Source organism: Loxodonta africana, chromosome 22 (genome assembly GCF_030014295.1).
Source record: "Loxodonta africana isolate mLoxAfr1 chromosome 22, mLoxAfr1.hap2, whole genome shotgun sequence".
In the NCBI taxonomy this organism is placed as follows: Eukaryota; Metazoa; Chordata; class Mammalia; order Proboscidea; family Elephantidae; genus Loxodonta; species Loxodonta africana.
In genome coordinates this window covers 8334406-8348888 of record NC_087363.1, presented here as the reverse complement: position 1 = coordinate 8348888, position 14483 = coordinate 8334406, and the positions used below count along the sequence as shown (strand labels likewise).

Genomic DNA, 14483 nt, shown 5'->3' with positions numbered 1-14483 from the left:
TGAATAAATGAATATTGCAATCCAGGAGCTGTTAACAATCTGCAAATCTCTCTAACCTTTTGAAATCACCATAGCATGGTAGTCAGTACTCAGGATGACTGGATTGGAATCTGACTCCATCACTGGTTGTCTGGAATCTCAGACAAGGTGTTTGACCATCTCTGTCTTAGTTTTGTCATCTGAAAATAGGACAATGATAACTTTCTTACACGGATGTTGTAGGAACAATGAGACTATAGTTATAAAGTACTTAGCATCAAGCCTGGGACATAGTAATCGCTCAGTAAGTATGTCTATTATTTATTTTATATATATGTATACACACGTGAATATACACACATACATATATGTATATATCCAGTTGCCATTGAGTTAACCTAGTGGACCCATGTCGGAGTAGAACTGTACTCCCTAGGGTTCTCAATGGCTGATTTTTTAGAAGTCGATTGCCAGGGCTTTCTTCCGAGATGCCTCTGAGTAGACTCAAACTCCTAACCTTTCGGTTAACAGCTGAATGCGCTAATCATTTGCACCACCCAAGGATGTGTGTATATATATGTATATATACATAATACTATAAAACTTTCTTTTATTTGCTTTTAACGTGTTCTTGTTGTCAGGTACCGTCGTGTCAGTTCCGACTCATAGCCACCCTACAGGACAGAGTAGAACGGCCCCATAGGGTTTCCAAGGAGTGGCTGGTGGATTTGAACTGCTAACCTTTTGGTTAGCAGCCAGTTCTTAACCACTGTGCCACTAGTATTTTGGAATTTCTCAAAACGCAAACCTATATTTGCATAAAACTAATTGACTTGTGTCTAGAATTCACATTTTCTCCCATGTTTTGTCTGTTTGTTTCTATAGGACTTCATTATTACCGTAGTCTTTTCATTCTTGTGGTTGGTGGGCTCATCGGCTTGGGCGAAAGGACTGTCTGATGTCAAAGTCGCAACGGATCCCAAGGAAGTGTTGTTACTGATGTCAGCTTGCAAACAGACGTCCAACAAGTGCATGGCTGTCCACAGCCCTGTTATGTCCAGCTTAAACACGTCCGTGGTGAGTATGTTCTCATCCATGCTTTACCACCCAGGCCTTTGTTTACCAGTCAAATGAGTAAGAAAAACATCTCAGGAGTTGTCTGGGGAATTTCTCCTCTAAAACTAGGCCAGTCAAAAACCTGATATTTCACTCCATGCACTAAGATGATCCTGTGGCCTTCCGGTTTGCTATTGTCAGAATCCATAGACTTTAATGCCACCAAGTACGGAGTTCTTAATAAGAACCCAGCAGGTATTAGCAGCTGCTGCTTAGAAGACAGTCAAGTCAAAATTTGAAGCCAGGAGCAGATATGAAATCTGAACTTCAAGGCTGAAGCCTGCCAGAAGTTAAAAGGAATATTTGATGGCTTAGAGGTTTCCTGGGAAGAAAATATTGTTCAAACCACACATGGTTAGAATACACCTAGTTGGTTATCTGGAGAAAAACATGCAGACCTAGTAGGGTGCAGGAGGAAATGCATGGTATGAAACAGTACTTCTAATAGTTATGGAGGTCTGTTTTTATCTTCTCTATGCTTCTGGTTTAGTTGCTTGATAATTTTGGAAAAGCCAAACTGTATTAGTTGAACAAAGTCGAATATTATTGTCAAGCGTGTAGCTCTTACGGGAAGATGGAAAACCTGACTGTTAGCAGGGATGCTGAACTGGATTCTTATTCTACACATGTAAGAATCTGTGTTATTCCAAAGAGAGAAGCTGTGTGTCAGGAAGACATAAGCTTTAACAGCAGCAAAGAAAAAGCAGCAGTTATTGAAGGATGGAAGGCTCAGCCGCCTTTGCTGAAGAAACAACACCCTACAGCAGGCCCTGAAAATGGTTATCCTTGCTTCAGGATTAACTAACGTTTCTTTGGCTTTCTGGAATTCAATTTGAGAGGCATTTAAGAAGGGGGAAGGGTGGCTAAAGCGCTCCTGATGATAGGACCAAGGATCTTGCCTTGGTGAGATAGTAACCATGGAAATAACTCGTGTGGTAGACCTCAGAATCATTTTCATTTACTGCTGGCCACACCTATAGATAAAGACTTTGAGGTGTACGTTAGCATGTATACTCTTGCTTCTGCAGTTGGCTTATAGGCAGTGTTTAATTAAAGTTGTTGTAACCCTCATCTCAAATCTAGAACAAAGATAAAATCACTTGATGCGTTCGTAAGTTTAAAAATGAATCTCCTAATAAATTGTCACATCCTACATGGACCCTTTATTAGCACTTCCGAGGTCTCTAATGAGTTTTCAACTAGGAGGTTGGAATTTTGAATAAGAAATGATGTAACATGTCTCTTAAAACCAAAAAGAGGAATGGACCAAAACCAAATAATATGACGTCTGTGAAAGGACAGGTCAGTGGTGTTTTAGTTATGGATCCGTGTCAGTTAACACCCTTCAGGTTCCTAGTGACAGAAAACTGAACTCAAACTGGAGTGAAGTTGAAAACAACCCTCAATTCCTGAAAGTTTGCTCTTTGCACCCCACTTCTAGTACCAATTTCTGTATATGTTAGACTGTTTTGGCTGCAAGTAATAGAAACTGACTGTGACTAACTTCATTTCATTAGGGAAAGAAAAAAGTCTTTGAAAGATATCAAGTCACTCACAAAACTGATGAGACTGGAAGGAACAGACTCTAAAAATGGCAGGCGCTAGCAGGACCAGAGGTCTTAATGTGAGACACCAAAGAATGTGGTCTCTTCACGTTGCTGTTAGTAGGAAGTTTTATCCAATCTTGTATTACTGTAATCAAGATTCCAAGTTCCAAAATAGACTCAGGCCACTCGACGGCAACATAGCTCTGAAAAGGAAGTCAAGTTCCAGGACAAAAAGGAAGGGAAGCGGATATAAATCAGCCAAAACACAACAATTTCTTCCCTTAAAATCTCATTTGGCTTTAAAAATTATAATGAGCTAGCCTATGCAAAAGAAAAAAAAAAAAAAGGAAATAATTGGAAGATAGACAGGAAACCCATGGGCAGGACCCAGGACCAGGAACTGGAAGACTGTCAGGAAATTGGGCTGTTCTCATCCTCCAGCCCTCGTCTCTGTCCCTTCCGCATGACTGTTACATTATCCTCTCTTTGCTGATGGAATTTTATCTCTCTTTCCTGTACACACAGCAGAAGATAGCCACCCTATGTTTTCTGAGTTTATATTTCTTTTTAGACAAACAACTTGGACTGAAATAATCACTCAGGCCCAATGCCAAATTTCTGGTAACACGAATCTCATTAGCCCATTTTGGACCACCTTTGCATCTTGGTGTCATCAGGCATGGTTGGGAGTGAAGGGAAGGACCGTGCGGTAGAATTGGGACTTACAGGAGCCTTCCTAATGGGCAAGCATAGGTTTCAGAGAAGAAACCAGACAAGCACCACAGTAGGTGACCTCTACAAGTAAATGGTCCAGGCAGTAATCATGATATTTTCCACCTGGATAACAAATGTACTTTCTTCAAACACGTTGGCATCTGTAATCTCACAGTAACACTCAAAGGTAAGTAAGTTATCCAGGGATTAGAGCTGCAGGGAGCTGGGACTAAAGGACGTTCATAGGGTTTCCCAAGTAGTTAGAGCAATGCCAGAACTGGAGTCACCCTCTCCTAAAGCTGCTGCCACTCCAAATGGTTATGGGCACAGTTCAAGATCAGGCGGTCAGGATTTGAATCCTGGCTCCACCACTCAAAAATTAACTGAACTTGGGGAAATTAATTGGAGCCCTTGTAGAGCCAGTGTTTAAGCATTTGGCTGCTAACTAAAACGTCTGCAGTTCGAATCCATCAGCTGCTCCTTGGAAACCCTATGGGGCAGGTCTACTCTATTCTGTAGGATCGCTATGAGTTGGAATCAACTCAACAGCAACAGATTTGAGGTGTCTTTTTGCGGGGGGGAGAATTAATTAAGCTGTCTAAGCCTAGTGTCATCATCTGAAAAATGGGGTTAATTACAGACCAGACCTCACAAGACTGTTGAAGCTCAGTCATGAGAAATCCTTAGCGTGGGACCCAAATGCTCAAAAGGCATCACCTGTAGCTGCAATTGAAATGCATCCATTTCCTTAAAGTCATACAGGATTTGAGTCCAAAGAGGAAAGAAAAAAAAGGAAAAAAGAATTTTTCTCAATCTCTTCATTTTTCTTCCAGGGTTCACTGAGCATAGCCATTCTCTCCATAGTCTGTATTCCTGCTTGTCCATCTGGACCCCCAGGCAATCCTGATACATCCTTTTGGACAATCTAGATTCTGTCTCCCCACCCTTACTCAGGCTGTACACAATCTGTCTTTCTGCTGTCCACACATCTGAGCTTGAATCAAAATCCATACCCCGATTTCAGTTGCAACAGAATGGCGAGAAACGACGCAAGGACCTGTGAGTCCCTAAAATGTGGCAGCCAAGAAAGAGATCTGTGATTGCTCTGGGCTAGGAAGTCGGTGCTCCTTCAATGTGCCTGTGGGAATGCCTTCTTCATGTTCTTACTCTTCAGTTACATCTCCCTGAGTTCTCGGTTCTTCTCAGGCATTCCTTGGCAAAAAACTAAGGAGCAGCAGGAAAGGAGACAGAACAAGGGTTATGAGACCAGATAAAATTAGAGTGCTGGGCAGAGCCTTCTTATCTGGGAAGATGCCTTGATTATTTTTCTATTCATCCATTGACATGTACTCACAGAAGTACAATTCAATCAAGATCTCTCCTTTGATAGAAAATATACAAGTGACTGTGCACATTGTTAGATGATCCTGTATGTGAATCCCAGGGATTACCTCATTCATTTTGATCAAGCAGCTGTACTCTATCGGTGCCTTATTTATCTTTCTTATCTCTCTCAGCAGGTGGCCTAGAGGATAGCCCAAAATAGGCTGTCCGTCAGTAAGTGCTAAAGGAAGGAAAGAAGGTGGGATAGGAGAGAAAGAAGAGGGGTGGGAGGGAGGGAGAGAGGAAGGTCTAGGTAAGCCGGTCTCTCGTCAGACCAGGTAGACCTAGATATTCTCTTTTTGCTGTTGACATCTCCCAGGAAAATGGCCTCAGTGTCAAAGCCAACTTCCGTGCAGCTGCAGCAACAGCAACTGAATAAATAGGGCGCACGGAACTATTCTAGGAAATGGTTCAGCACATAGGTACTATTTATTGAGCACCGTGTGTCCAACACAGTTAATTTCTTTACACACATTATCTCTAAACCTCAATACCCCAAGGTAGAAATTACCACCCTCATTCCATATAAGGAAAAAAAAAAAAGCAACTGAGGTTGGAGGTAAAGAAAGGCCTTGTCCCAGTTGTAGAGAAAGAAAGTGCAGAGCCCAGGCTACTCTGGTTCTAAACCATGGACATACTCCAAAGCTGACGTTCAGCCCGTGCACCTTGGCCCGCCTGCTGCTAAAATATGGAAATCAACCTGCTCCGAGCCCCCAAGGGCCTTCCACCTCCTTGGCCACGCCAGCCCGTCCCTGGGAACACCTTGAGCCACCTCCCCATCCCGCAACCAAGGGATTACTTTTGGCCTAGCAAGTAGCTTCCAGAGCTGCGGCCGCTGCCTAAGTCCATTTTGGTTAGTGAATGCTGTGCTAGAGCAGTCACTAAACAGACTTCAGTGTCATCATAGCCTTGCACCATGCTGTTGTGCTTGTCTTCAATAAAACAACAACAAAATGGTTGCCACAGAGTCAGCTCTGACTCACGGTGAACCCATGTGTGTGGAGTAGAGCTGTGCTTCATGGTGTTTTCATGGCTGCGACCTCTGGGAAGCAGATCACCAGGCCTATCTCCCGAGGCACCTCTGAACGGACTTGAACCGCCAGCTTTTCAGTTAGTAGCCAAGTGCTTAACCATTCATGACACCCAGGAACTCCGTCTCCAGTAAGGGGGCTGTTTGTCAAACAGATTGCCAATGGCCTGCCTGGGAAAAAGCTGCAGAGTGAGCCCAGGTGACGAGGACTCCTGACTGGCACCTCTCTCAGCAGCACACAGTTCTGCTTCAAACACTTAGGTCCTGGGAGGAGGTAACAACCCTACTCCTCTGACTCGTCACCTTCCTTCTGGAGAGGAATTTCCACTGGAAAGTCTCACACCCAGTTCGTGAGAAAACCTTTCATACCTCTCTGCAACTTACACCTCACTTACTGTCTGGTCTCAGCATCTGACACCTCTGGGTGAGAAAGGGGACAGAAAGTGCAACTATTGAGAAGTCACCTGGACGGACTCTACCATGCTTGGGCCTGCTCCTGGCTCACCTTGCCTTATCTGCATACCACCTGTACCATCACTTACTTCATGCTTTTCCTTTAAATTGACTTTCTTTGCATTACTACGATAAATGGAAAAGTAGTATATCTTGCCATAAGGAGGAGGTCACCTTAAAAATTAATGCATTGGGCACTGTTTACAATAGCAAAAGCTAGAAGCAACCAAGGTGTCCACCAACGGATGAATGGATAAATAAATTATGGTATATTCACACAATGGAATACTACACATCGATAAAGAACAGTGATGAATCTGTGAAACATTTCATAACACGGAGGAATCTGGAAGGCATTATGCTGAGTGAAATTAGTCAGATGCAAAAGGACAAGTATTGTGTAAGACCACTAATATAAGATCTTGAGAAACAGTTTAAACTGAGAAGAACACATTCTTTTGTGGTTGCCAGAGAGGGGCAGGAAGGAGGGTGGCAGAGGGTTATTTACTGATTAGTTAGTAGATAAGAACTACTTTAGGTGAAGGGAAAGGACAACACTCAATACATGGAAGGTCAGCTCGACTGGACTGGACCAAAAGCAAAGAAGTTTCCTGAATAAACTAAAGGCTTCAAAGGTCAGTGGAGCAAGGGCAGATGTTTGGGGACTATAGCTTCAGGGGACATCTAAGTCAACTGACAAAATAAATTCTATTAAGAAAACATTCTGGATCCCACTTTGAAGTGTGGCATCTGGGGTCTTAAATGCTAACAAGCAGCCATCTAAGATGCATCAGTTGGTCTCAACCCACCTGGATCAAAGGAGAATGAAGAATACCAAGGTCACAAGATAATTATGAGCCCAAGAGACAGAAAGGGCCACATGAACTAGAGACTTACATCATCCTGAGACCAGAAGAACTAGATGGTGCCCAGCCACAACCCATGACTGCCCTGACAGGGAGCACAATAGAGAATCCCCGAGGGAACAGAACAGTGGCATGTAGACCCCAAATTCTCATAAAAAGACCAGACTTAATGGTCTGACTGAGACTAGAAGAATCTCAGCTGTCATGGTCCCCAAAACTTCTGTTGGCCCAGGACAGGAACCATTCCTGAAAACAACTCATCAGACATGGATTGGACTGGACAATGTGTTGGAGAGAGATGGTGATGAGGAGTGAGCTACTTGTATCAGGTGGACACTTGAGACTGTGTTGGCATCTCCTGTCCTGAGGGGATATGGGAGGGTAGAGAGGGTTAGAAACTGACAAAACGGTCACGAAAGGAGAAACTGGAAGGAGGGAACGGGCTGACTCATTAGGGAGAGAGTAAATGGGAGTATGTAGTAAGGTATATATAAGTTTATATGTGAGAGACTGACTTGATTTGTAAACTTTCACTTAAAGTACAATAAAAATTATTTAAAGAAAAAAATTAATGCATTGGTAATTGAAAGCAAGGACTCAGGCAGACACTTGCATACCAGTGTTCACAGGGAGCCCTGGTGGTGCAGTGGTTAAGAACTCACCATAGCAGCATTATTCACAAGAGCCAACGGTACAAACAACCCAAGTGTCCGTCAACAGATGAATGGATAAACAAAACGTGATATAGCCACACAATGGAATATTATTCAGCCATAAAAAGGAATGAAGTTCTGACACATGCTATGACATGGATGAACTGAAAACATTATGCTGAGTGAAAGAAGCACACACGAGGCACATAAAATATCTACAATAGGCAAATTCATGGAGACAGAAATAGGTTAGAATTAACAGGGGCTACGGGGAGGAGAAACTGGGGAGGAGAAATTGGTTAATGGGTCAAAACTTCTGGTTGGTGTGATAAAGCTTTGAAAATAGATAGTGTTGATGGTTGTACAATATTGTGAATGATAGATCATGAAATGGTTGCACAATATTGTGAAGGTAATTTATGCTACAGAACTGCACACTTAAAAGTGATTAAAATGGAAAACTTTAAGTTACATAATTTTTAACCCAATAATTTTTTAAAAATCAATGCACCATTATTAAAATAAAAATATTCAAGCCTGTACCACCGAAAGGCAGAATACGTCATTCTGAGAAGTAAGGACTGACAGCTTAGGTAGGGGCCCAGGCTATGGAATCAGACAGAACAGGTTTGAATTCCAGATCCAGTATTTACTAAGTCATGTGACCTTGGCAAGCATCTCATCCTTGGTGAACCTCAGGCTCCACATCTTTAATATGGGTATAATAATAGCGCCTTCCTCTTAGACCTACTGTTAGGACTATGCGAATGGAGGCACATAAGCCCTGCATGCAGAGCCTGACCTGTGGTAAGCCCTCAGTTAAGGTCAGATATTCTAAATGAACAGATGGTTCCAAATGAAAAGTGGAAGAGGTCTCGACATTGAGCTATAAAGTAAACTTTTGCATCGTGAAGGATTTTTCTGAAATTGGGATTTTTCTTGGATTTCTGTCTTAGTCTGTCAGCTCATTTGCTTTGATTCTCCTTCAGGTCTTCGGATTCTTGAACTTTATTCTCTGGGCTGGAAACATATGGTTTGTATTCAAGGAGACTGGCTGGCATTCTTCAGGACAGAGATATCTCTCAGATTCAATGGAGAAGCACTCGAGCAGCTATAACCAAGGCGGTTACAACCAAGACAGCTATGGGTCAAGCGGTGGGTACAGCCAGCAGGCTAGTTTGGGGCCAACCTCTGAGGAGTTTGGCCAACAACCCAGTGGCCCCACTTCCTTTACCAATCAGATTTAACCAAGCAGTGTTTGCATTCTTCCGGAGAGTGCTGCTCCGCCCTCCGTTTCAGTGGCAGAATTTGTTAAGAGTTTAAATCAGTTATTAACGCACAGGGTGCTGAATGTGAATTAGAGATCTGTAGTCCTCATTGAGGCAGAACAGCCTGGGTCATGACAAATGGTACTTAGAAACGAGATGGCGTGAGCAGATACTTTATTCGTCATAGGTGGCTAATTGGGAGAGTACCCTGTTACATACACAGGTAGCTTTATGGTCGTTTTGTACGTGCGTTGAAATAGGAGAAGTGTTTTGTAGCTTAACGTCTCTAGTACGTAATATGCATAGTGAATTAAATAGCATTGAGTTTTCCTATGCACTTTGATGTGGAAGAAATTGTAATGGTTTCTATAAGATGGTTTGGTGTGTCACAATGTGCATGCATTATTATTTTTGAATTTTAGGCCCTATAGAACCGCGAGTCTGTAAATATTAGTTGCAGAAAATTGTTCCGTGTTTTTGGTTTTTTTTGTTAACTTGGTGAATCAATGCTCATATGATTTAGCGCATGAATAAGCATTTTCTCACAAAATGAACATTTGAGCTGTACTTAAGTAAATTTTCCTGTTTGCACCATGACTTTGTTAAATGAACGTTAAAAGAAATGTATTGAATACTTTGTGTACTTTGCAAATTTGTCTCTCTGGCTTTACCCAAGTCTGAATGCGTGGTAACAAGTTTTTTCCCTATTTATAGACATTCAGTGTTGTATGTGGTAACTGCCCGATATTTAATCTATTTACTTAATGACATATTTACCTTCTTATAACGTTCTATGGTGATTTGTGATGCTTATCCTGTGGGGCATGAATAATAAGGCCCAGTAACTGTGTTGTGTTTATGGAGTGTTGTTTTCTTAGAATGGAGATGCAGGTGTCAGACACCATATTCAAGAAGCTGTCCTACTGAAGTACTGATTTATAAAGGATGACCTATAAATCCTACACCAACAGCTAAACTTCTGAATCCTATTTATTTGTAATGTAAATATGTTTCTCTAACCAATTATTTAAAAAATTCTCAAGTCACACCTCAATGGACTAATTATTAACTCTGATTTGGGTGTTACCCGTAAATTTAAAATGGCTTCCATGTGCCACTCTGAATCCCAAAGACGTATCTCATGAAAAGTTCCCCAGAATGTATTCATTATCAATCGTCACCTCTTTGTTTTAACTCAGTTGAAATAGGAGAGCCCAGCAGTGAGGACAAGCCGAGCATCTGTATTTCCAGATAAAAGTCATTATCAACGTGTAAACATTGTGTGATCTGTGATGTTGGACGCATTTTGGCATTAAAACAGCCTTGTGTCTTAGATGATACCTGTAGACAGTTTCTGGATTCCGTTGCATAAATCTGTGTTGTGATATCTATATGACCTTAATAAAGCTGTTGCCTACAATGCTGACTGGATGATGGAGAATTACAACAAAGCACATGGATGACTTGCACAATGAAAAAGGGTTACATGCACAGGGTTTCTGATCTCTCTCACTTTCTCCCTGTTTCAGAAGCGCAGTGATGTTCATTCATTCTTTCTACCACTGAAGGACCTACTGCACACCCGTCACTGTGCAAAGTACTGGGGATACAGCTACAAGCAAGAGCAAAAACAGACCCTACCTCAGGAAACTTACAGTCTATTCAGGGGGACAGACATTAAAACAATCACGCCACAATTAGGACATGTGTGATAGAGAGGCACAAGTTTCCACGAGAACATGTACCAGACAGATTTGAGCTAGCTAGAAGTCCCTGGGAGACCTGGTGGTGAAGTGGTTAAGAGCTTGGCTGCTAGCCAAAAGGACGGCAGTTCAAATCCACCAGCTGCTCCTTGGAAACCCTGTGGGGCAGCTATACTCTGTCGACCTGATGGCAACAGTCTTGGTTTTTTGACAGGAGTCCCTGAGTAGCGCAAAATGTTAACGTGCTAAGCTGCTAACTGAAAGTCTGGTGGCTGGGGCTCACCTAGATTGCTTCAGAACAAAGATCTAGCTATCGACTTCCAAAAAAGCAGCCATTGAAAACGCTATGGAGCACAGTCCTACTCTGATATACATGGGGTTGCCATGAGTCAGAATCGATTTGATGGCAGCTGTTTTGTTTTTGAGCTAGTTAAGGCAGTAAGGAGTCCCCGAATGGCACGAATGGTTAAGCACTTGACTACTAGCCTGAAGGTTGGTGGTTGGAAGCCGCCCAGAGGCTCCTCAGAAAACAGGGCTGGCAATCTGCTTCTGAAAGGCCACAGCCTCAGAAATCCTACAGAACAGCTGTACTCTGCATTCACGGAGTCACCACGAGTCAGTATCTACTCAAAGGCAGCTAACAAGAAGGGCAGTCAAGGTCTTCCCTGAGCAAGTAGCAAGCGAATTGAAGATCTGGAGACTGCACAGTCTTTAAGTGGGCCAGGTTGGAAAAGAAAAGTGTTCCCACCAAAGCAGCCTTGCCTAGTTCTCCTGATGGTGGGAGGCAGGGTGGATACGCAGCGTAGCCGAGTCTAACGACAAGGGCAGCTTTGTCAGAGATGCGGCTGTTTGTGCACGCGTGGGTGAAGCCCCACATGGAGCCAGGCTGTGATGAGGGCATTCTGTCTTTATCCTGAAGCTAAGGGAAACCACTGAAGGATTTGAGTGAGGAGGGACATGATGAGATTGGCATTTTGAAAGGATCACAGTGGCTGCAGGCTGAACAGTGGATTGTAGGAGGACCAGCATGAAAGCCATCCTGGGGATAAAGAAATAAATCGGGACACCTACCTCTATTAGGCAGTGGGCTGGGAGTGGGGGAGGGGAACTTCCATGAGCCCACCCTCGCCCCCGCCCCCTATTCCCAGGGCCAATGGCTGGATTTGACTATTTCCCCCAGCACTGTCCAAGGTGACAAAGTGGCCCTTGCTTCGTAAGCTGTCATGAATGCTCCAAAGTGTAGAAGTCCCCACAGCCAGCAGTTATTTTTTACCAGCCTTGGCAATTCCAAAGTACACTCACGGCTCCTGCAATGGAAAGCAGTACCCGCTATGGGCCCAGAGACAGCCAGGCTTCCACGTCCATGCAGACTCGCAATAAAGAGCTGCTGTAATCCAATGGGGTGTTTGCTAAGCTGCTTTTGTTCCTTCTGGTGGCAAGAAAAGAGCAGCAGATCCGGCCTTTTAAAGGGGGAGTAAAAAATACATATATATTATTTTTTTTATAATCAGGGTAGCAGGAGAGCGTGGTCCAGACATCCAACAGACCCACTGTGGACCTGCAGCTTCACCACTCCTGGCTGTGTTTCAGGGTGTAACTTACCCACCTCCAGCCTTCGTTTACTTGGGAGGGGATAAAGCCTACAGTAAAGAGGGCGGCCTTTGAGGTCTATCCAGGTCAGCTTGTCACACTGTGGTGGTTTTCTGGTGCTGGAAACTATGCCTCCGGTAATTCAAATACCAGCCGGGGCACCCATGATGGACAGGTTTCAGCAGAGCTTTCAGACTAAGACAGACTAGGAAGAAAAGCCTGGCAATCTACTTATGAAAATTAGCCAGTGGAAACCCTATGGATAACAACAGAACATTGTCCAATATAGTGCTGGAAGATGAGCTCCCTAGGTTCAAAGGCCCTAGAATTGCACAGTGGCTGCAACAATGGACTGGAGCATACCAGGGATCATGAAGATAGCACAGGACCAGGCAATGTTTCATTGTTGTACATGGAATGGCCATGAGTCAGACCTAGCTCTATGGCACCTACAGCATGAAGGAAAGGAACCAGGTGCAAGGGCAGAGAGGAAAGGTCTACCTGAAATACTGTCAGCAAAGGCCCTCTGAGGAGGTGAGGTGACATTAAAGCTGAGACAGAAAGAAGGGGAAGGAGTCAGTCAGAAACAGGGGAGAGCACACCCAGGGACCTAAGGTAGGAAACTGCCCAGTGTCTTAGAAGGACTGACAAGAAGAAAACTAGTGGGACTGAGGCACATGAGGGGAGAGTCAGGAGTGGGGCTGTAGAGTTGGGAACGGCCAGATGGTGAAAGGCCTGTTTGTAGTTGTTAGTCAGTTCTTACTTATGGCGACTCCATGTGTTACAGAGGAGAACTGCTCCATAGGGTTTTCTTGGCTGTAATCTTAACGGAAGCAGATTGCCGGACTTTTTGTTCCAATACCAACCTTTAGGTTAGCAGTCGAACAGCAAGTGTTTGTGCCACCCGGGGACCTGAAGGGCCTCTAGGACATGGGAAACATTTTATTCTAAGTGAAGTGGGAAGCCATCAGGCAGGTAGGCAGAGCAATGACGTGATTAAATTTTCCCTTTGAAAAGATCCCCCTGTACATACTGGTCTTGATTTGCGCTATGCACAACATGGTTAAGTGCTTGGCTGCTAGCCAAAAGATCAGCAGTTTGAACCCACACAGCTGCATCTTGAAAACCCTACGGGGCAGTTCTACTCTGTCCTATAGGGTTGTTATGAGTCAGAATTGACTCAACGGCAACGGGTTTGGGTTGTTTTTGTTTGTTTGTTTGTCATGTAAGACGAAAACATTGGGGGAAATGGGTAAAGGATTCATGAGGCTTTCTGTACTATTTTTGCAACGGAGATGCTGAGAATGAGTTAGTTAATTCATCAAAATATTCAACAACTATTTATTGAGCACCCATTATGCACTTAGTTCCAACCTAGGTGCTAGGGATACAGGTTTTAAGAGGATAGATGTTATCCTTGTGCTTGTGGAATTTGCAGCCCAGTGTTGGGCAGACAGGTCATGTACAGATAAAGAAAGAGGATAGATTCAAATAACGGTCAACGCTAAGGAGCAAATGAAACAGAAAGACCCGAGGGAGAATAATAGAGCTACAGGAGCGTGGGCACAGTGTGAGACGCCAGAAGCCCTAGAGGAGAACATGTCTCGTAAAGTAGAAAGGGGCTTCATGAATTCAGCCATAGCTTAGACTGGCTCTTGGGTCTTAAGTATTGGTGTGGGAAAATCTTAAATACTGGCAGCAGAGTAATAAGTATTCCCTTATATAGGATCTTGTGCAGTGCAAAGGTCATAACACCCATGATTTCACCAGATCCTCTAAACAGCCAAGTGAAAAGGGTAAATGCCATTGTTCCCATTTGAGAGTGTCTTGAGTTGCCCTGGAAGCAGATCCTGAGACAAGATTCAAGGGAAAGTAGAAAACCCAAAAACCCAGTGCTGTCGAGTCGATTCCGACTCATAGTGACCCGAAAGTAGAGTGTTCGGGAATTGAACCAGGGAAGGAAAGGAAGGCAATAAACAGTGCATTATAGAGGTTACCGCTACAGGTAACTGGGGCTCAATTTCCCTGGAGAAGCCAAGGCACAGAGTAGAACACAGCTCACAGCTATCCCAGCCAAGGGTCAGAGGAGCTGTGGTATTGACCCGCTGACTCTTGTTGGTCATTGAGCGAGGGCAGCTCCTGGGGGGTGATCTTTCCCCCAGGGCTTTCAGACCAGCCTGA

General features: G+C 43.7%; 1 protein-coding gene across 1 annotated transcript in view; it reads left to right on the top strand.

Annotated features, from left to right (window-relative positions):
- SYNPR (synaptoporin) overlaps positions 1 to 9178 on the top strand; it is a 433067-nt gene extending 423889 nt beyond the window's left edge. Inside the window, exons 5-6 of the mRNA XM_003410033.3 lie at positions 865 to 1056; positions 8731 to 9178. Coding sequence (XP_003410081.1) covers positions 865 to 1056; positions 8731 to 8988 — 450 coding nt within the window. The 3' untranslated portion in view covers positions 8989 to 9178. The remainder of the gene's footprint in view (positions 1 to 864; positions 1057 to 8730) is intronic.
- The last annotated feature ends 5305 nt before the right edge of the window (positions 9179 to 14483 follow it).